Consider the following 23355-nt stretch of genomic DNA (forward strand, 5'->3'; position numbering starts at 1 on the left):
CATGGAAGGCTTAAAATTCGTAGAGGACTGAAAATTCACGGAGTTAATTACAAATAGTTTATCCTATTTGTCTCATCCCCGAGAGGCGACGTCGCTTTGCACGTATCCCTTGCATCCGTCGACTTCAAGGCGCTGGCAGAAGAAGCTGTGCACATAAATTTCTCCGCCCAAAAATAATAATAATAATAATAATCAAAAGATGGCTTTAAACTTTAAGCGAATTGAATTACGCCACAACACATAATATTCTGTATTTTTTTTTATGAAGAATGAAAAATAGAAAATATTACGTGGAGTATTACATTCAATAATTGTAAAACCTCCCCTGAGGTTTGGAGATTTTCTATTTAAAAGCTACATTTGTATCGGTTACTTGAATTAAGGGTTTAGAAAAATAATTAAATAACTTCACAAATCTCAAGAAACTTTCTAAATAATAATCCCCTTTAAATCTTCAATTCTATACTGAAAAATGAATTCCTATTGGGTTTTTTAAGGATAAACTCAGAGGCCTAGAATTGTAGCAAGATCGAAAATTCATAGAGCAAATTACATTATGTTTTATTTTAGGGGTTAAATTGATCAAATTCTTAAAGTTTGGAGTTGTTCTTGTAGTTTATCCTCTTCGTCATCTATGGGACTCTGAAATTATGACTCTTGCGCTTTTTAAGTTGGGGGTAGCGGGCCCCTAATGCAGAACATTAACTAAAGCTTCCAGAAGTTTTGAAGGGTTAGCGTGGTCCCGATTATTTTGAAAGTTCTCTTTTTAAAAATATATTAAAATAATATTAATTTTAAATAAAAATATTCTTTTAATTTTTTTTGAAAACACTTTAATAAAAATAATCAATCACATAACTCAAGTTATCTTGACACTAAAATATTTATCTAATATTCAAATATAATTTAATAAAAAAATAAATATTCTGGAAATAAATTTATTTATTTCAATGTTAGAAATTATTTAATAATTTATCAAATACTAAATTTAATAATTAATTAATTTCTTTCAATGTTTCATGTGATCCATTTCTCTCTTCTTTTTTTTATTTTTTATTGTTTTTATTTTGGTAATCAAGATATAAGCTTAAACTTAATCTGGACAATCGATTGGTGGAGAGGGGATCTATTCCTTATATATATATATGAAAAAAAAAAAAACAGCAACATTCTAATCTCAACGTATGAACACAATTGCTAGAGCCTTGACAAGAGGAAAAACTCATGTAACCATCGAAGACTGGCACCGTCTGGAAACCGGCAAGTACATTTCTACGATTTGAAAAATCTTTCATGGAATTTGTCAACCAGGAGCAGCACCGAGCTCTCCTATATATAACACCATCCTCTCCTATGGCTTTTGCACTATCAGTTCAAACTTCTCATCGAGTGTTTAGCCATGGCAATGAACAGCAAACTCTTGCTTCTCTTTGCCCTCGCTGTTGTCTTCTCCTGCAAAAGCACAGACGCCTTGAAGGTTAAAGCCACTCGTATCCAATTCTACATGCACGATGTTATTAGCGGTCCCAATCCAACTGCTGTCAGGGTTGCAGGCCCTGATAACTCCACCACCACCAGCCCAAATGCAACTGCCGCCATGTTCGGGTCTATTTACATGATGGACAACCCGCTCACAGTCACACCCGACCCGAACTCCACAGTTGTAGGACGCGCACAAGGGATTTATGGCATGTCCTCACAAAACGAGTTCAGCCTTCTAATGTCACTCACTGTTGGGTTCATTAGCGGACCTTACAATGGCAGCACATTTAGCGTGCTTGGCCGGAATCCGATAATGAGCGAGGTGAGAGAAATGCCTGTCGTCGGTGGTACCGGGATCTTCAGGCTTGCCCGTGGATATTGCCTGGCGAAGACCCACTCGATGGTTGGATTTGATGCCATCATTGGATACAATGTGACATTGTTACACTACTGATCGGCGAGGAGGCATTGCGTTTTTTTTTTTTTTCCAGTTATTTATATACAAGTTCTACTTTCCATCCCCAATCTTTTGTGTTCGTTGAGCCTATTATTGCAATAAATAACAGTACCATGTGATTTTTCTTCTTCTTCTTCTCTCTCTCTGGTGATAAATGACACGATAACAGCAGGTTTGGAAAATAATTTTATATATGTAGATATTTTATAAGTATATTATAAAAAATTCTGTTAGTTAACGATAACATATCTGCAATAAACTATGGAATAGAGTAAGAGCATAGATAATAAGACCATTTTCAAAGCTAATTCTTAATTGTTTAATTTCACGACAATTAAAATAAAATTTGAAAAAGTTTGAAGGCTTAAAATTTTGAAAAAAATATTTAATTATTTATACGAAATCCTAATTTCTTATTTATGCATTTTTTTTGTTTCGACGAATCATGTATTTTTTTATTAACAACTTCATTTTTGAACTGGCAAATACCTAAAATCTCAACTTGTTATATAAAAAAAAAAATCCAAAAAAATATTTTAGAAACCATAATAATCTCATTTTCAACCTCAAAACAATCTTTAATTAATCTAAAAATTAAAAAATTAAACAAAAAAGTACTTTACATACCCCAATCTAAAGAAAAAAAAAAATCATGACGATCTCATTAACACAAAAATCACCATTCTATGGATTGAATATAGATGGTCAAAATCCGTTTCTCTTCTCTTTATTCTATAATGACTTTTTCTCTCTTCGTTTTACATTCAATGATTGAAACACGAGGAAAACAAAGTTTTAAGATGGAAATGTAAAAATCTAAAACAATAATGACTAAAAAAGTATTAAAAAAATAGAAGACTTTAAAGATGAAATTAAACCTTCACAAAAACTTAAAGTAGTAAATAGAACTTTTTCTGAAGACCCAGGGAAAATGAACTGCAACAGAAGTTTACTCGTGAAATCCCGAACTTGTAGTTAAAAGGACCATGTATCATGTACTTGAAGTCTGCATCACGTGAGGGGTTAAATTCAGAGGCCTAGAATTGTAGCAGGATCGAAAATTCATAGAGAAAATCACAATTTTTTTATGTCAGGGGTTAAATTGAAAAACATTCTTAAAATTTGAAGGGGTTCTTGTAGTTTATCCTCCTCGCCATCCATGGGACTTTGAAAGTTTGACTCTTGCACTTGATAGCTTTCGAAGTTGTGGGTGGCGGGCCCCTACTGTAGAACATTAATTAAGGCTTCCAGAAGTTTGGTAGGGTATTTGCTAGTGCACGCTACAAAGATGCGGGTTCATTATAGAGCTATGTCAACCGCGCTGCGAGTGGGTTTTTATTTTTTATTTTGTTGGGAAATTAAATAAACTGATTTTTTCATTGTATTTTTTTTATATAAAACAATTATTTATGAATTAAAATATTTATACATAGATCTAATTAAAAAAATTAATATCTAATCAATTCCTTAAAAAAATAATATATTTGATCTAAAAAAATTAAATGTGAAAAACAAAATATCAAGTTCAACTCTTGAAAAAAATTAAATGTTCAGGAAAAAATAAAAAAATAATTAATTTTAAAAAAAATTCGAAGGTTTTTTTTTTTTTTTCTCCTAAGGTTATGACAACCGTAAAAGTAATTAGAAAATACCTCTTAATTTAACCTCATAAAATTCACAAATGACTAACATGTCCACTTGAAAAGACTATTACACCCCTACAAAAATACTTATTTGGAGAATCTTCAAGAAAAAAAAGAGGTTTTTACTACGAATTGTTATAGTAAAAACCCGTATTTCCACACATTTTAAATTATAGTTAATTGATAAGCTTGGTTTCATTAGGAATTAACACAAAAGATATAGATCTTGAAATCTAACTTAAACTAAATTTTTAGTTGTTGGATCAAATACGATATTAATTTAACAAAACTTGTTCGATCCAATTAATTTTTTTGTGATTTGACTTAACTGGTTCAAACCTAACAAAAGCAACAACCAAGAACAAAAAATCATATAAATAGAAAATTACATCATAAGCTAGCCTGAAAATGAATGAATTAATTTCTTTCAATGTTAGAAATTATTTAATAATTTATCAAATACTCAATTAATTAATTTCAATGTTCCAATGTTTAGCCATGGCAATGAACATCAAACTTTTGCTTCTCTTTGCCTTGCTGTTGTATTTCTCTTTGCCCTTGCTGTATGCAATTCTACATGCACAGTGTTAATGGCGGTCCAAATCCAACTGCTGTCCGGGTTGCAGGCCCAGATAACTCCACCACCAGCCCAAATACAATTGATGTCATGTTCGGGTCTATTTACATGATGGACCTTACAATGGCGGCACGTTTAGTGTGCTCGGCCGGAATCCGATCAGGAGTGAGGTGAGAGAAATACCTGTCGTGTGTGGTACCGGGATCTTCAGGCTTGCCCGTGGATTTTGTAAGTTTGGATTTTGTAAGTTTTTTTTTTTATTATTATTATTTATAATGCTCGTGTGTATAATAAGATTTGTATAATTTCTCTTATTTATGGGACTTAATTTGTATGCATTTTAAGGCACTTTGTAGTATAATATATCAGCTTCATATATATGAATGTTATGTTTGGAATTCAATTTGAACTTGAACAAATTTGCTTAGAAGAAAGATATAGGAAATCTTGATATTTAAAGAAATATCAATACTAAAGGCCGAATCATCAATAAAACAATAAAAATGATATATAATTATATTATTAATTGGTGAACCATTTGTTTCTCACTTTTCCATGACATTGAGTAAATGTTCATCAAAATCAAAAAGCTTGAGAGTTGATCGACATTACTTTTATATAATACTATTTTTATCATTATATGTTAGAAAATAATTTTATTAGGAAAATTTGTTAGCATTAATTTTTTTTTAAAGAAATTCATCAACATTTAAAAAATTAATAAGACTATATATATATATATATATATATATATATATATTATGAATATATTTTTTAACGTTGGTGAATAATCACTTTCAAGAGCCAAACTATCAAGAGAACTTGCTAACTTGAAATCCCTAATCGTTCGCATATTTTTCTTTTAAATTTTTTTTTTATCACTTGACTATTATTTTATTTTTTAGAGTAAATCTTGAAAATAAAAATAAAAATATTTTTATTATTTTTATCTTTTTCCCTTCTTATATATGTATTTTTTAATGAATTTTAGGTTCGATGTAGACCTTCTCGTCCTAAGTTGTTTTTTTCATTGACACATGAAATTGTAAATGAAGACAAAAGCTAAATAGGGCCCAATGTTTTTTTTTTTTTTTCAAAAAGTAAAATGCCTTTTCCCGAAACTTGATTCGCTCATGTGTAAGCTTGAATTCCATTAGGTTTGATAAAGGTAGAATAATTCCCAAGTTCCTTTTTAGGTTGCAGCCTATCATCTACTCCAACCACCTATGCTTCTTTTACCAAATGAACCAAAAAGCAAGAGCACCCAAATTTTTTTTATAGGTTTATGTGATTATTAATATTAATAATAATTAAAAAATATTAATTTTTAAAATTTATAAAATTAGGATTTGTTTAAAAATATAGTTGTGTTTACTTTTTAAAATGCCTTTTCATATCAAAATGATATATTTTTTTATTTTTTAAAAATTATTTTTAAAATCAGCGTATTAAAACGATTTAAAATATAAAAAAAAAATAAAAATTTTGAAAATACAGGTATAATGGCGTGTCCAAATACTTAATCGAGATGTGTGTAAGCTAACCGGATATCCACGTTAATCTAAAGAAAAAAAATTACGTTATTTTTTAAACAAACTTTTTAGTACTTTATATTACAAATTAATTCAGAGCTTCTTAATTAATTAATTTGATTGAAACTGACTATCCGCATTATTGATGAATTAATGAACTAATGATGATCCAAGAAAACTTTAAATCAACACACGCTTAGCTCTTTCATGCCAATCAGGTGAAAGGTTAAAATCAATGGGAAGAAATTGAATTGAAATCCAAAAGATAACAAAATAGAAAACAGTTTGTAAGTAATTATTTAACTTTATTCACTTCCAAGCAAGCAGAAGAGAACAAAATAGATAGTTTTCTCCCTTTAATTTTTTTCTAATTTGGTGTAAAATGAAAAAAAAAAAGAAAAGAAAAATTAAGAAAGAGAGTTTGTAGACTTTTTGTATGGCCGGCAAGTCAACTCATGAGTTGTGGATCGGAGACCTGACTTGAGCTAGGTTTAATGTTAAATTAAATTTTAATTAATTCAATAATTTAATTATTTATAGAATTAATATGTGATCAGATTGATTTGATCAAAATTAGAATAAGATTTAATTAATTTTTTTAAAAAGAAAATCTTAAAAAATACCGAGTTTCAGCTATTTAATTTATGAATCAAATGGATTTTATAACTATATAGTTTCTCACCTGACAAGAAAAAAAAAACGTTGTGAAAAGGAATTCATCTCTCTACTCTCTCACTCTCAAAAACTCTCTTTGAGCCCTTAACTCTGGATATTCCATCTGCTTCTATCTTCCCTGAACATTCAAAGATCGAGCATTAATATATCTCAATAATCTATATATATATATATATATATATATATATATATATGTATGTATGTATCCCCCTCATCGTCAGCTACAGAAAGAGAGAGGATGGTTAGAGAGATGGGTGGATGACTCCCACCCACTCAATCATAAGCCCGACCCAATCCTCTTCCTCCCTCCATGGACATTCTTCCTCAGTCTCTCTCTCTCTCCCCATAAATCCGTAACTCTCTAACGTTTTCCCTTCTTAAAAAACCACTATACATGCATCACATAAACGAAAGGAAACCACTAAGACACCCCACTTACATACCATACCATTTCAGTTTTCTATTTTGCCCGACACATTTTCGTGTACACTTCTGACTTCTTGCTCTGTCTCTCTCTCTCTCTCTATTATTTATTTCTACTAGTTAGTATTTTCTTCCTTCTTTTAGTTAATTCCCTTGTTTTTGTTTACCTTTTTCTTTATTTAATTCTTGGTATCTCTCGCTCCTTCTCTCTCTCTCTCTCTCTCTCTCTCTCTCTCTCTCTATGCGTGTGTGTGTGTGTGTGTGTATGATCTATATCTATATATACTACGTAACTTTGCTTAGTGTTCACTTTTCTCTTGTTAAAGAATTCTATTCTCTCCCTTGATCTGTACTCAAATCCATAGTTTTCATAAATTAGCACTAAAAAAGATGTCTCTGGAGTTGGTATCTGAACCTGTTTGTTATGTTCACTGCAACCTCTGCAACACCATTTTAGCGGTACAGCACTCAATTCTCCCCCATCCCATCCCCTCCTCTCCCCTTTCCTCTCTCTTTCTCCGTGTATGTAATATATATATATATATTCCCTCTCTCTTTTTCATGACCTAGCTAGTGACATCTGGTGAGGTGTTTAGTCTCATATATGATGTCTCTTCAGAGCTGAATTTGGTCAATCCTGCATCATGTTCAGTCATCAGCAAAGCTCTTGCTGGTGAATGTTTTTTGGTTTTGTAGGTTTCTGTTGCTAAGAGGATCGTTCAGCTGAAATGATTGGGGCTGAGAATATATATATAGATAGATAGATAGAAACATGTGGTTAATTTGTAGAATAACAATGTAAACCCAATTTTTCTTAGATGACATTATCTTGGTGTTTATATAAGAAAAACCATTATCTTGTTATGATTTCCTTTCATCCATCATGGATCAAAGATTTTTCTTGATTCTTCTTTGGAATAGCCAACAATTCTCTCTCCTGTGTCATTTTATGACAAAATCTATCTGGGTTTTACCACCCAAAGTCTGCAAAATCATTTCATAGAATTCTTGTGTACCGTTACAATCGAGCCTTTTCATCAGACCTTGATTTGAAAACTTAGCTGTTAAAGAAGGCCAGAGAATTCATCAAAACCCATATGATTTAAAGCCTTTGGTGATCTATCAAATAAGAAGAAGCTAGGAAAGTACCAGCATTTCAAGAAGTTAAAGAAAGGCAATCCAAGGTCCTTCGCTGCTAAAGATTGACTAGGGCTACAGTTAGGTATTAGGGTTCTTGCCTGGCAGGTAATGGTACCAGTATTAGAAAAGAAGCCTTTTCTTAGCCTTGCAGAAACTTTAGACACTTTCAAATTTTCATGCTACTAATCTACTGCTCATGAAGGCTAGATAGCTATTTCTACCCTTGGCTTTCCATTTACTAATTCATCAGAGTATTGATGACCTTTTGTCATTAGACATTTCTTGGAATGAACTGGTTAACTGTTCAAGATCTCTCTCTCTCTCTCTCTCTCGCGGAGGTGGGTGCTTCTGTTGCTGCTTACCAAGGACTTGAAATGATTTCTTTGATCTAACATATTAATTATGATGCATGTTTTCAGGATTGTGTATCCCTGTAAGTACAAAAGGGAGTGCTTTGCTTTGTTTCTACTAGAGTTTGTGGAGAGCTGGCAAAGAGAATCATGGCCAAGCCAAGCCATAGCCCAAATAAATGCTTTTACTCTCCTTTTCAAACCCCTTCATCATAGCAGGCCTCTACAAACAACCCTTTTTGAAGTGCATTCTCCTATAATACAATCTCTTTCTTTCTCTCCCCAATATCTTTTATAGAAATGAAGATCCAAAGCACTATACACAAAGATCAGTTAAAATCATTTCTATCTCTTTATTCATTACCATCTTCGATAGCTGTGTTCATTTAGTCTTTATGGTTCCGTTCCAGTCAAGTCGTTTTCAATCTCCTCTCCCTCACTCCTTCTCTCTCAATCACTGTGTTGGCTATTGTTTTGCTTTTATCATCTTGCTTCTGTGTCAGGGAAAAAAGTCAGTACAGCACCGAAAGGAAAAGGATATGGAGGGAAAAGAGAGAGAGAGAGAGAGAGAGAGAGAGAGAGAGAGAGAGAGAGAGAGAGAGGCATTTGAATCAAGGGCAAGTCCTTATAGTTATTACCATGTGAGATGTCTGTGAGATCAGTGGTAACTGAGTAACAAGTCCTTAATTTCGATCCCTACGTATACATGTAGAGAAAAGAATCGCTCAAGCAGATCCGAGCCCCATAAGTAACCCTAAAATAATGAAAAGAAGATGCACTCACTTTCAGAGAAAAGATTAGTTGCTTTATTACTCCCCTCCTCCTTCTCACATACACCCTTTCCTTCTCCTCTTATTTCGATAAGTAGTTCCATTTCAAGTTGCAACCCTGCCTTCAATTGCTTTTCCTCCTTGTCCCTTCTTATGTCCTAACTCCTGTATTTCTCTTATGACATATCGGAAAACCTTTTCTTTTCTCCTTCTTCTTTTTTCTCAAGAGATAAGATGCATGAGAGGCCTCGACTTTTCAAAACTTTCTTTGTTGATGTCAAGACTTGATATGATGTTTTATGGATGTCGTCTAGTTACCTTTTCATAGTTATCGAAGTACTAAAGTTTGAAGTATATATCTTCGATGTTAGTTTCTTTATTAATTTTCTTATTAGTTGCTATATATCATAGTTCATGTCTTACAAATATAGATCATTATTATATGCAATGGTCCAACTAGTTTTAAAGATGTGGGCTTGACTTCAAAAGCTCAACTAACAAACAAACAAAACCTAGCCTAATTAACCTTCAGTTTTGGATGCTAGGGTTCTGTTAAAATTTGAAGCAAATTATACATTTGGATCTATCCAAGTGATTTCTTGTGGCAAATACAAGACATTCCTTTCATGTTTCACAAATTCTTCATGGCAGGTTAGTGTTCCAAGCAGCAGTTTGTTCAATATTGTGACAGTAAGATGCGGGCATTGTGGCAATTTGCTGTCTGTGAACATGGGAGCATCCTTACAAACACTTCCTCTTCAAGATCCCCAAGTGAGTATCATTTCAGGGACATTCTTATGGTTAACTGTATACTCTTTATATTCTTTCCAAGAATATATTTACTTGAGGAAGATTTTAGAGAATAAGAGATGCTTTTTGCAATTAGAATTTATAACATTTCATAAGAAAATAAAATAATATCAGTTTGATTTGACATGTTTTCTTTCTTATATTACCCACTTTCCCCTTCCTTTTTTTGATGTTTTTGTATGTGAGTTTTGACTATACTTGTCCTAGAACTTATAAATCCCTTTGCCAAACTATCACGGGCTTTCTTTCTTGGTAAGAAAATGTTTCTTGGTGCACCTCTCTAATTTGTTTGTGCAAAGTCACAGAAACTGCTCCTTATTAACTCAGAAGATTTGAACAAGAACTTTGGCTCATCTTCCAAATGTAACAAGGTCACTGCTTCAGAGTCTACGGAGCACGAACCACCTAGGATGCCCGCCATCCGCCGTGAGTCTCCCCTCCCTCCCTCCCTCCCTCTCTCTCTCAGTACACTCACAGCTGGATACATGTGTTACTGGGCGTGTTTGTTCTTTGCTATCAGTCATTTTCCATGTCCAAATTGTACTTATGTGTAGGTGATAAACAATACCATAGCGTGGTTGCGACCACATATTAGATGCATAACAAAACAACACACGTAGGGTTAAGATATGATGGACCTAGAAATGTTGATGACGACCACAAAGCTAGCAAGGAGTAAATGAGCCAGCAGAACCAATCACCCTATCAACTAAATATACACATACGTTTATGTATCTTTTATTTATGTTTTAATTTTCTGCCTTGTAATACTAACAAAACATAATCTATAGGATTATTTCTTTTACAATGTTAATAAAGCATTCAAATGAATCATTTGGGTTTTATCTATAAAATAACAATAAATAAAAATATCATGTATTATATACACTGGGTCAATTTATAGTACGTACAAGCAACGTAATTATTGAGTAAAATGATATCATTTAATGTAATTTCTTATGGTTAATTTACACACACACACACACACACACATGTTAATGAACTAATTATTTCCCTGTCAATTGTCAATAATGCAGCCCCGGAGAAGAGGCAGCGTGTTCCTTCTGCATATAATCGGTTCATCAAGTAATTAAGTTCATATATATATATATATTACTTTTTTTTTCCTTTCTCATGAACAGTACCAATATCCCCTCCCTTATCTCTTTACATGAAGAATAAGTACGTGTTGGTCTTCAAGCCCTTAAACTGAATGTAAAATCACTTCACTTGCAGGGAGGAAATTCAAAGGATCAAGGCTAGTAACCCTGACATTAGCCACAGAGAAGCTTTCAGCACAGCAGCAAAAAATGTGAGTTTTTGTCCTTCATTCATACATGTGGAAGTATTTATATTAATAATAACAAATACCTGCCTGTCAATTTGCAATCTAATCTCTCGTAATTATATATATATATATATATATATATGCAGAAAGGATATAGTCTATATATACTTGTTGCCTTCTCATTCTTCCATTGACAAGTCTCCACCTCGGGCATTGAACCAAAAAAATAAAATAATAATAACCATTTTCACATGTTTGAATTGGATTAGATTACTCTTTAAGTGCAGCGAATAATGATAAATGGATATATAATCATTTGATTTTCGAGCTTCGCATGTCAACTTTGTTATCAAATCCCAAATTAAATTCCCAATGGTTGCAAAGAATATTTGCACCAAACCCATGTCCCCTCCCCCAGTACCTCCCTATTTATTTATTTAATAAGTCCATAATTCTCAATTATGTACATCCCCCCTTTACTATTGGTGCTAAGGCTGCTAATAAAATAAAATGAACTGAAGGAAACAAAATAAAATGAATATCCTGTCTTGGATGTGAAGTCATCTCCATCTGACATGACGCCTTCAGGTAAATAACTTGAATTTATAATTGGATACACACACACATACATGTATATAAATAATATATATATAGGTACAAAAAAAGTTCTAAAATAGGCAATAATGAAGAGAGAGAACTTACGATAAATTAGGCAAAGCTTTAGGGTTGGCATGTTCATTGCAAGAACTGTATATTCCTAGGTATGTAAGGAAATTGCAAATTAAATTGCACACGTAGTCGACCTAGACCATATGTATAAATGGAGATATATTCTTGTCCGAATTAAAAATATTCAGACATTGAATCTTCTTTTCTTCCAAGATGGGTTTCACCTCCTGATCTGTTTAGATTTTATTCATTTCTTTTTATCTGTTTGTTCATTAACTCGTCGTGATGCCTTTGAGTCTTAATCTGTTCCAATAAAACAATATTTATATATGATTCGATACCAATAATTGGTCTTTTAATCTGTGTTTTATTCTCGAGATACCTCTAATTAACCTTCAAATAATAATAAACATAAAATCTCAACACATGTCTTAAGGATAGCCTCCGGCAAGTCCCATTAATAATCAATATATATATATATGTTTTTTCAGTGGGCACATTTTCCTCACATTCACTTTGGACTGAAGCTGGACAGCAACAAGCACGCAAAATTGGACCACCAGTCATTTGCAGGAGAGGGCACCCAAAAAACCAGTGGATTGTACGAGATCAATGGCTCCCTGTGAGTAGCACGTAGAATTACATATCTCTATTTCAGGCCTCGGTTTTTCTATGTATAAACAATAAAAACAACTCGATCGATCGAAGATTATTACTGCATATAAGAGGTTTGATGTTGAAGTCTCCTAATTAACAAAATAGGAAGACCAGCCCCCTCTTGAAGAGCCTCACAGCCCCATGCATGCACAAAAACCTTCCCCATTTCATTAATATATATATTTGTGTGCTAATCTCATCCTCTTGATTAATTTGTGACTGCTACTCCAGTTATTTATTTATGATTTCTTCATTTATGTTTCGATTCTATTATAAACTCAATTACAATGTCCTCTAAAACGCTGTGCATTTGTTTTTCGTACCCCTCTCTGTCTCTCTCAAGAAGACAGAATGGACGACAGCCATGTCTGTCTACTGTGGTAGCCATGAAGGACCACTTAAGCGGTATGCATTCCATGATTTAGTGCTCCCCTCAAAGAACCATAAGCTCAAATTAACCATGGGGAGAGAGTTTCTGAAGTGTATTGTATGGATGCAAGCTTTTATATACAGTGCGCGCAGTAGTGGAAACCTGAGAGAGAAAGATGCAGTGTGAGCACAAGCACTCGATCGAGAGACTTAATCTCAATTGGGATACTTTTTATTAGGAATCGATCCTCTAATTGCCAAATGCACTGAGCCTTTTCGACTAGAAGAAACGCATTCGTTTATTTTTTAATTTAAAAAACAAGGAGACGCAGTACTACTGTTATTCATCAAAAGATAAGTGCCAAGCCATAAGCAGACATGTATTGCAGGAAAAACAAAAAACCATGGTCAAGTACACCAAATTTGATGGGACGAAAACATGCAGAGAGATGACAAGACAGACCACCTCAAAGCACATTTAATTTGTGTAAGTCTAAGGCAGGCCAGCCATTTCATTTATATATGCAGTGATCTTTTTTCTTTATGATCATAGATATGTTATTCTTCCACATATCACTGCGCTTTTTATGCATCTTAGCTAGCTACTGTGTGCTTTCTTCATTGTTTGCTAACTAAGAAAAGAACAAGAGAAAGGAAGAAATTTATTGAAAGACATTTAGCTGCAGGTAATGACAAGAAACCCTAGATTTTCTCTTAACCACTAGAGAATCTTCACCCCCCCTCTTTTAGGGTTAGGTCAAGCTTAGCTGTCAGCGCCTCTCTTTCCGTACTTGCTAGAGATTAACACAATCTTAAGCAATGTAATAATTATTGTGGTACTAACAATCATAATCAACTTTATTAAACCCCACTTTGACATTAGGGTTCTCTTTCTCAAAAGCAAAACTATAGTACTACTTTAGCCCTACTATTTTTTATTTTTTTCTTTTTAAAAAAGGGAGACCCTTCAAGGTTGCCTGCAGTGTAATGCTGACGAGATCAGAACCCTAGTTAGCTGTAATTACTCTAAGATCATCACAGCTTAATCGGATGGCTGCATGTGATCACTAATTTCTCACCGGTGACATGATTTCTAAAAAATGCACCGTAGAAAAAGTAGACTGTAAATCCGTCTGCGTGTAGTAGCTAAAGAGCATCGAACCGGGGCATGGCGTGGGTGTATATTATGAAGGCACAGATGCAATGATGCCTAGAGAGAAAAATAGAAAGGGGACTAGGGCTATTGCTATGTGCATTGTAACTGGAGCAACGAGGTTTGTCTGCTGGGATGGGGCTAAGAGTACAGAATCTGATATGTCAAATCATGCAGTCTGTCTTTTGGATCTATGTGGTGATGTGTGTGTGGGGCATCTGTGTCTCAAGAAGTGTATATCTCGATAGGGTTGTCATGTCAAACGCATATAATGCATATAGATATACACAACAATAATGGTATCTATATATATATATATAAAGTTCGTAGAGATTTAGTAACAGTGGAAAATACCAGACAAGAAAAATAAGCAAGAGCTAGCTGTTGCCTCTGGTTCATCTGTGGAGGCAGAAGCAGCTGAAAAGAGCAGAAAGAGACAAGGAAGGTCAGCCAGGCAGTAGCGACACAGCATTTTCTCGTTTCCAACATCAATGCCGGAGATACTTTTGAGATTTCCCACTCCATGCGTATTGCAATACAAAAGATATATCATGATAAGACCATGATAAGACCTTACCCCACCTCTCCCTCCCTCGCCTGGGCCTCCTACCCTCTCTAAACCTCCATTCCTATGGATCAAGCTATCTATCTGTCTGTCTTAGTAGTTGTTCAGCACTGATGTCTTAACTGTCATTTTTCATATTTTCACGAACGCAGTTGACATTTGTCGCTTGCGGAATCTTCTTCCTTGTGATAAAATGCAATTGTAAACGGGTATTAAGGTTCCGATGGTTTTGAATTGTCTGTTGTTAATCTTTCATTATTACATCATCATCATCATCATAATGACGTACTAAACTTCACAGCCTTGTTCTTAGCTTAATATTTTTCTTCTTCTCTTTCACTTTATCTTACTCCATGTAATAATAGAGATCTCTTGAAACTCTTACTGAAGGTTTATATCATAACACATTAATGAACAATCCAAATAATATATTGCAATATTCAAAGTTTAAATCATGTCACCCTTATTATATCTAATTATATTAATAAAATCAAGTATAAGATAGTAAGAGACATAAACAAGATTTAATCTTTAAATCTAAAAAAACTTTCATTTAAGAGAACATGTTAATAAAAATAATATAAAATCTTTCTTGAAACTTCAACCAACAACTTAAAGTTTTTGATTTAAGATAGTTATTTGATATAGCATTAGACCTTTAATGATAAAAGATCACAAGTTAAAAAAATATAGCTTACCAAAAATACACATTTAGTTTTTTTTTTTTTTACAAATGATGATATTAAATATTGGTATTACATTTATATTTATATTTATATTTAGAAAATATTAATACAAAAAAACCCAAATTTATCAAGAAAAAAGTCTAGCCATACTATTTTTTTCTAATAAAATTAATGACTTTTATGTGCATTTAAATATTTTCCTCCAAAAAATATCATTTCAAAAAACATACCAAGTTAATTAAAAAAATTCCTAATTTTATATACTTCTTGTTGTTTATTCGAATCAATTTGGAAGAGAAAATCACCACTAACCAAATCTGCCTCAAAACCACAAGGAATTCTTAAATTTGCTTTTTTATTTAGGAAAGTGCAGAAAGGCACGAAAGCTCAACAACCGTTTCTTTTACCCTTCCCTTTCCTAATAAAATCAACTTTTTCTTTAGTGCCTTTCCTCCAAATCAACTATCTTTATAGAAGTGACTTGACCCGTGTTCATAAATCATGAATTAATTGATTATATATAAAAAAAAAAGTGTACAAAAAAAAGGAAACTTCTTGGAATGATCCTTATTATTCCCCCAAATTCAAATCGTTCTAGAATTTGATTGATGTGAGATTTTCTTTGATATTCGCTCTTATAATTTAAAATAGAAGGTGAAGTCTTGATCAACTTAATTTGAGTCTTGTCGTTGTCGCCTTAAGAATAAAAAGTCAAGTATTCATAACTCAATTAATGAAATTAATATTCTTATATTAGCTGTACTTAATGATTAGAACACACACAAAAAGAAAAGAAAAGAAAAGAAGAAGCTGATGGATTGTTTTTATTGTCTTCCATGCATGATTCTTTAATTCTACAAAGTGAGGTGGGTGAGCCGTCTCTTCATCGATTATATTTCGATGAAAATTCGAATTGAAAAGTAAAGTGGAACATTATTATTAAACTGAAATGTTTTAAACGTATCATATTTTCTTTCTACGTAAAAATAAACAAAACTACAAAATAATAATAATAATAATGAAAATACGGAAAGATCAATCATCATGATGATATATGGACCAATATAGGCTGCTAGAATGATCTTTACTTGCATCTACATCTCTATATCTATATGTGTGTAGTATTTCCTTGTATTTTATATCTTGTTGATATTCTTATTCTTATTATTATTTATGATTTTATTTATTTTGATGACAATGCATGCTAGAAATAATATATTTTTTTTTAAGTTTCACAATATTTTTTTTTGTAACATATTATAAGTTGATTTGGACTCAGTCCAATGTAACCCAAAAAGGTATGTTGAGAATGAGTGATGGTTTACGAAGCCTAATCTGTCATCCTCTTGAACCAATACTCGCATATTAATAAATAAGAATTGGGTCTTCAAACCTATTAAATAGTGATCCCTTATCCTACCAATGGTTTCACTTTTGAAGTGATAACATTTGTTTTTGTGTGTGTGTGTGTGTAGTATGCCCTTGTATTTTATATCTTATTGTTATTCTTACTGTTATTATTATTTATGTTTTTATTTATTTTGGTAATAATGCATGCAAATGTTTTTTGGTAACATTTTATGAGTTAATTTGGACTAGGTCAATATGACCCCAAAAAGTCCGTTAAGAGTGAATGATGGCTTACTAGCGTAATCCACCATCATCTCAAGCCCAATACTCACATCTCAAGAAATAAGGATTGGGTCTTCAGACTTATCAAATAATGATTCCCTTATCCTATCAATGGTTTTACTTTTGAGGTAATAACATTTCTTTATGTGTGTGTGCAATATGCCCTTTTATTTTATATCTTGTTGTTATTCTTTTCATTATTATTATTTATGTTTTTATATATTTTGGCGATAATGCAAGCTATAATTAATATTTTTTTATGTAAGTTTCAAAACATTTTTTTTTGTAACATATTATAATTTGCTTTGGACTAGGTCAATATGACCTCAAAAAGTCTGTTGAGAGTAAGTAATGGCTTATAGGTCTAATCCCCACCATCCTCTCGAGCCTAATACTTGCATCTCAAGAAATGAGGAATGGGTCTTTAGACTTATCAAATAGTGATCCTTTATCCTCCCAATGATTTCACTTTTAAGGTGATAACATTTCTTTATAAATGTAGTATATCATTGTATTCTAGATCTTGTTGTTATTCTTTTTTTTTTATTATTTATGCTTTTATTTATTTTTGCGATAATGCATGCTGGAATTTTTTTTTTTTTTTTTTGCAAGTTTCTTAATATTTTTTGTAACATATTATGAGTTGATTTGGAATAGGTCAATGTAACCCAAAAAAAGTTAATTAAGAGTGAGTAACAACTTATGAGCCTAATCCACTATTCTCTCAAGCCTAATACTCACATCTCAAGAAATGAGAATTGGGTCTTCAGGCCGATCAAATAGTGATTCTTTATCCTACCAATGATTTCACTTTTGAGATGATAACACACACACACATATATGCTCTTGTATTTTATATTTTGTTGTTATTATTTTCATTATTATTTATGTTTTTATTTATTTTGACAATAATGCATGCTAGAATTTTTTTTTTTATTAGTTTCAGAACATTTTTTTAACATATTATTAGTTGATTTGAACTAGGTTGATGTTACCCCAGAAAGTCTATTAAGAATGAGTGATGTCTTACGAGCATAATCCCTCATCCTATCGAGCATTGATGTCTTCAGACCTATCAAATAGTGATCCGTTATCCTACAAATGGTTTCATTGATAACACACACACACACATATATATATATATATCTCATTGTATTTGTATTTTATATCTTATTGTTATTATTTTCATTATTATTAGTTATGTTTTTATTTATTTTGGCGATAATGCATACAAGAAATTTATTTATTCTTGTAAGTTTTAGAATATTTTCTTAATAGACTTCTTGTTGCCTACGATAGTGGAAGTTTGAATTATTGTTGTGTGTGCGTGGTGGAAATATAGTGTTTAAATTGGAAAGAAAAAAAAAAGTTCTCTCTTTTGTTAATCAATTATTAAAATGGCATTTTATTGAATTATTTGAGTACACTTAGGGCATTAGTTAAGTACCTTAACTAAGTGAGTTTATTGAACTATGTTTATTGTTGAATATTGTTAAAGATTGAATATATAGAAATAAAATATTTAAATACAAAAAAAAATGATTAAATAAATTAAATGAGTGCTTTAATGTCTTTATATTAATAGCATGTTTTTTTTTAGAAAAATAATTTTTTTTTCACGAAGGAGAAAATATTTTATTTGGTACTACAACTCATGATATTCATCAATACCACGATTATCATTGTTACCATCACCATCATGTCACTGTCGCCCATCATTGTTGTCCATGCCATCTTATTTCTTATATAATTACTATCATTACCATAATTTTTATGTTTACTGATGGAATTTTTTGTTGGTATTTGTACTATCATCATGTTGGTAATTAATTTACCAACGGGATCGCAAACGAAAATGCTCCGTTGGTGAATCATTTATCGGCAACTTTTTATCTGTCGGTAACAAAAAAAAAAACTATTATCGATAGATTTACTAACGGGAAAAGTGCGCTAGAAAAACAATTTACCCGCTTCATTCTGATGATATTTCCCTCAGGAAGCCTGTCATATAACAGATGAAAATATTGTATGCAATTCCGTCGGTGACTATTTAAAAATATATATTTTAAAAAAAATTATTTAAAAAAACTAGAAAAATAATTAAATAATTAAAATATATTTAAAATCCTACAAATAAATCAACTAAAAATTGATCTCACATGAAAAAAAAAAATCCTAAAACAACATTCATACAATTTTTAAGAACATAAGAAAAGAAAAAAAAAAAAAAAAAATCTTACCTTAATGTAGTTGCGAGTGAAGCTAAGAAGAGAAAAAAAATTCATGAAGTATGTTAATTAAAAGAAAAACGAGAAAAAAAAAAGAGAAGAATACATTCTTAAGCGTGAAGGAGAAGAGAAGGAGTTGGGGAGAGAAGAGAATAGAAGAGAAAGAAAGGGATGTTGATATTTTTTACATAAAGAAAAAAAGAAGAAGAAGAGGATTGTCTGTTATAAAATGAGAGATTCTAGTTTTTTTATTAGGGTATTTTACCAACGATTTTACCGATAAATAATTAAATATTAATATTTTAAATTATTTTGTCGGTGATTTCGTCTGTAATATTTAATTTAATAAAAAATCAAAAATCAAATATTATCAACAACTTTTCAATCATCAGTGATTTTGTTTGTAATATTTAATTTAAATATTCAATTTAATAAAAAATCATTTCAAAACATCAAATAACACAAATAGCTTTTTCAATCCATCGGTGATTTCATATGTAAAGAACAATAATTAGCATTATAATTGAGTGAACAATTCTCTATTCTCTAGAAAATCTTGACAAAAATTTCTATTGGTCATTGACATGATAAACAATATTAGGGAGATGTGAACAATTTACCAACAAGTTTATCGACGGTATTAAAACTGTCGGTAATTCTGTTGGTATAAAAGACACGTTATTGTACTTTTTAGCTTTGTTTTAATTTTTTTTTTTTACAATAATCCCCTTGGTATACCAAGAGAATATTTTCATCAGTAAAATTCATTCTAAAATACTGATAGAAACATTCTGTTAATATTTCTAGTAGTGTATTCCATTATTATCCCACTATAGCCTTTCAACATCAAAACCACCACCATAATAACCACAAGCACCTCACAATCATAGTTGTTATAATTATAATCACCATATTGTTATTTAAGTAATCATCATTTCATTATTGTTATTGTCACTATTATAAAAAAAATATATATATATATACAGATAAGATACTGCAACTCTAATAATCATTAATATTATTACTATATCTATTATTATTACAACCATTATCTTTATCTTGATCACAAAATATTGCTTTATTTTCTTTTTATTGTCATCATTAAAAAAACTAATTTATTTTATAAGAAAATATTTTTCTTGATATCTCCAAATAACAAAATATTACTCATCTTTCATAAAAGTATTTTCCATTGAAAAATGATTTCTTCATAATAATACTTTTCACAAAATAAACATACATGTACCCGAAATATATAATTAATTTTTTAAAAGAAAAATTTATAATGGCTTTTAGTTACCTTACAATATAATAATGTTTCTCATAAAATATATGTTTGGCATCTAATTTTGTGAGCAGGTCATTGACCATTGTATATGCCAGGTATTAAGAGTTTATTTTTATCAACTAAAACATTTCTACCAAAAAAAAAAATCATAAAACCGAACATGTAATTACATTCATCTATTTAGCTTTATTTTTAAAACATGAATCTTTATATATTTTTGTTTGTTCCAATCATTTTTGTTTAATTAAACTGTGCGTTCCAACCATATATATATATACCAATTAAACCGCTGCAATTAATTACTCGATTGGCCTAATTATGAAAAATACAACACCATAGAATCAGTCACATATATATATTGGTTAATTATTTTGTTGTGATGGTCTTCAATTTTCTCTTAAAGCTTCCCACCAATCCACTGTTTCATAATTTTTTTATTTTATTTGAAACTATGATTGTGTTTATTTTTTACTCAGAAATATATTAAAATAATATATTTTTAAAAAATTATTTTTTGATATCAGTATTAAATTGATATAAAAATATTTTAAAAAATTAATTTAAAATAAAACAAATAATTTTTTTAAAAATACTTCAAAAAAAAAAAACAAATAGAATCGATCGATTCATTAGCCATCAGTATCCTTCTGGTTGAGAGCACAAAGTCAATGCGATGTCATGGTCCAATTATGATAATATAAGCATCTTCTTGAGCTCCAGCAAGCTTCCATTTTAATGAAGCTGACAAAATGACTCGATTCACTAGGAATTTAAGATAAGCCATATATTCGTGTAACTAGGAAACAAATATTAACACCATTAATTATTGATGTTTTCTTTGTCTTTGTTTTCCCTCTTTTTTTTTTTCTTTTTTTTTTGTTTTACATCAATATATTATATATATCACACCGACATTTTGGGTGACTTTTATTAAAAAAAAAAATATTTTGCATCAATACGTCTTACAATTTCCATGGCAAAAAGGAAAGTTAAGCCTAATCAAAAAAAGAAAAAAAAAGAACATTACAATTTCTATTCGAGCATTCGTGCTCATTAATCTAATCCACCATAAATCTTTGGGAATGACACAGAATAAAAACATCACGAGAGTTATTATTATACAAGCTCAACACAACATCAAATAAAATAAAAAAGTATATCATTATTTAAGTGGTTTTAATATTGAGTTTTATAGTTGCTCATATGATAACAACTGAAGGCTTACATAGTCGCTAACTTTAAGGGTCTGTAGGATTAGTCGAGATACGTCCAAGTTAGCCCCGACATCCACATTAATAATAATAATAATAATAATAATAATAATAAAAGAATCTATTGTTATTTAAAGTAAAAGGAACATTAAATATAGTAAAAAAGCATTGCTGATGATCAGAGGAATTAAGGGCTGGCAGAGGAATGGAGCTCGAACTTGGTAAATGTAAGAAGTGTTCTTGGTGAACTTTCAATGCGATGATTGTCGACGTCGAACAACAATTTCACAAGCCTAAGATATCTTGCAGATGTCATTGTAGAAAGAAGAATGCATCCACCAATCAGTAATAAATGATGGAGAGCTGATAAATGCCTTTACGAGAGTAGAAAGTCGTATCTCTAAGGAATGCCTTCATGTCTCCTCATATATTTAGAAATGGATCCCAGTAATTAACCTTGCTGAACATGTGATATTGCATCAGCTTTTTTTTTTTTTTTTTTTTTTTGCAGTGATTAGTTTTTTGTAAACTTGTATATTGAATTTTATAGTTAAGTTTGGATTTCATTAAAAAAACAAAACTTCAATTTTATGATGGGTGGTTCATTCTCAATATCTTATATTATTTATTTTTTTGTGTTTATCACCACAAAACTATAATTCCTTTTAAAAAAAAAAAATTATGAGCAGCAGGCCATTAGTTTTGCTATGATCAGGAACTCTACAACCACAACAGCTGGTAGCTTGACTTCGATTTTTATTCTCTATAATTAGATCTTTTATAGAAAAAAAAAAGAAAAAAAAAATTGATATCTTTACTTACCTCAGAACAAATAATATTCTCCTAAATTTCTTGAAATATTTTAAAATTGAAATACATAATTATTTTCAATCTATGTCATGCCAAAGGGTGTCTATAATATCCTGACATTTATTCAATGAAGATTTTTATGGTTTGGGGTGGCAAAGCAGAAGAAAATTTGCAAGGTACAATGGCGTATTGTAGTGAAAGCTAGAAAAGGAGGAGGCCTTGGCTTGGGTTCTTTAATGTCTAAAAATATATCTATACTTTTCAAATGGATATAAAAGCTAAGCTCGTCAGATCATGCCTTATGAAAACAGGTAACATTTCATTTTTACTCTCAAACTTTCGAGAATAGAAACCCAAAATTGCATGTCATATTTCCCCATTTTAGAAAGATATTTTGTCAATTTTGAATCCAAACAGCGTTATTGGCTCAATATTACGCCTTTTTTTTTGGTCTGATGTGTGGATAGGATCAAATGCTTTGCGTAGTATTTTCCCTAGACTTTACAAAGTTTCTACTATTCAAAATGGTTTGGTTCATGAGATGGGTCAATAGGTAAATGATCATTGGCGATGGAACTTGGTTTAGCACAGGAACCTCTTATCTTATGAAGAGCAACAATATAATCAATTGCTCTCAATGCTGGAGTGAATGATAATTCAGCACGGAAAAGATGAAAAAATCATATGGTCATGTAATTCTAATAGAAGCTCATAAGTTAAGTCTTGTTGCACCCTAATTAATAGTACCTCTTCTGCTTATGATAGAGTTTTTGAAGCCAATGTCTGGATTAAAGGGGCCCCTCTAAAAGTTAAGGTGTTCCTTTGGTTGGCAGTCCATGACAAAGTTTGTACAAGAGTTTTTCTCCATCACTGGAATGTTTTGCCTGGCACTCAAGCTTCATGTGTCTTTTACAACTCAGATTTGGAAACTTCAAAGCAC

The 23355-nt window shown here is 31.3% G+C and overlaps 2 protein-coding genes across 8 annotated transcripts; both read left to right on the forward strand.

Moving 5' to 3' along the window:
* Positions 1–1289: 1289 nt before the first annotated feature.
* On the forward strand, positions 1290–2071 carry LOC118046938 (dirigent protein 23). Its single transcript, XM_035056036.2, has one exon. The coding sequence runs from the start codon at positions 1400–1402 to the stop codon at positions 1934–1936; it is 537 nt and encodes a 178-aa protein (XP_034911927.1). The 5' UTR covers positions 1290–1399; the 3' UTR covers positions 1937–2071.
* A 4489-nt stretch (positions 2072–6560) lies between these two features.
* Positions 6561–12736, forward strand: LOC118046939 (axial regulator YABBY 5). 7 transcript variants are annotated; one of them, XM_035056037.2, is made up of 6 exons: positions 6561–6850; positions 9701–9820; positions 10159–10285; positions 10897–10945; positions 11096–11171; positions 12308–12736. In XM_035056037.2, exons 1-6 carry the CDS (start codon positions 6761–6763, stop codon positions 12440–12442), a joined length of 597 nt encoding a protein of 198 aa, XP_034911928.1. In that variant the 5' UTR covers positions 6561–6760; the 3' UTR covers positions 12443–12736. The 7 variants fall into 7 exon arrangements, with proteins under 7 accessions (XP_034911928.1, XP_034911929.1, XP_034911930.1 ...); XM_035056038.2 differs by having other exon boundaries at positions 6566–6850; positions 10165–10285; XM_035056039.2 differs by lacking the exon at positions 6561–6850 and adding an exon at positions 6983–7248.
* Positions 12737–23355: the final 10619 nt, after the last annotated feature.

Source organism: Populus alba, chromosome 1 (genome assembly GCF_005239225.2).
Source record: "Populus alba chromosome 1, ASM523922v2, whole genome shotgun sequence".
In the NCBI taxonomy this organism is placed as follows: Eukaryota; Viridiplantae; Streptophyta; class Magnoliopsida; order Malpighiales; family Salicaceae; genus Populus; species Populus alba.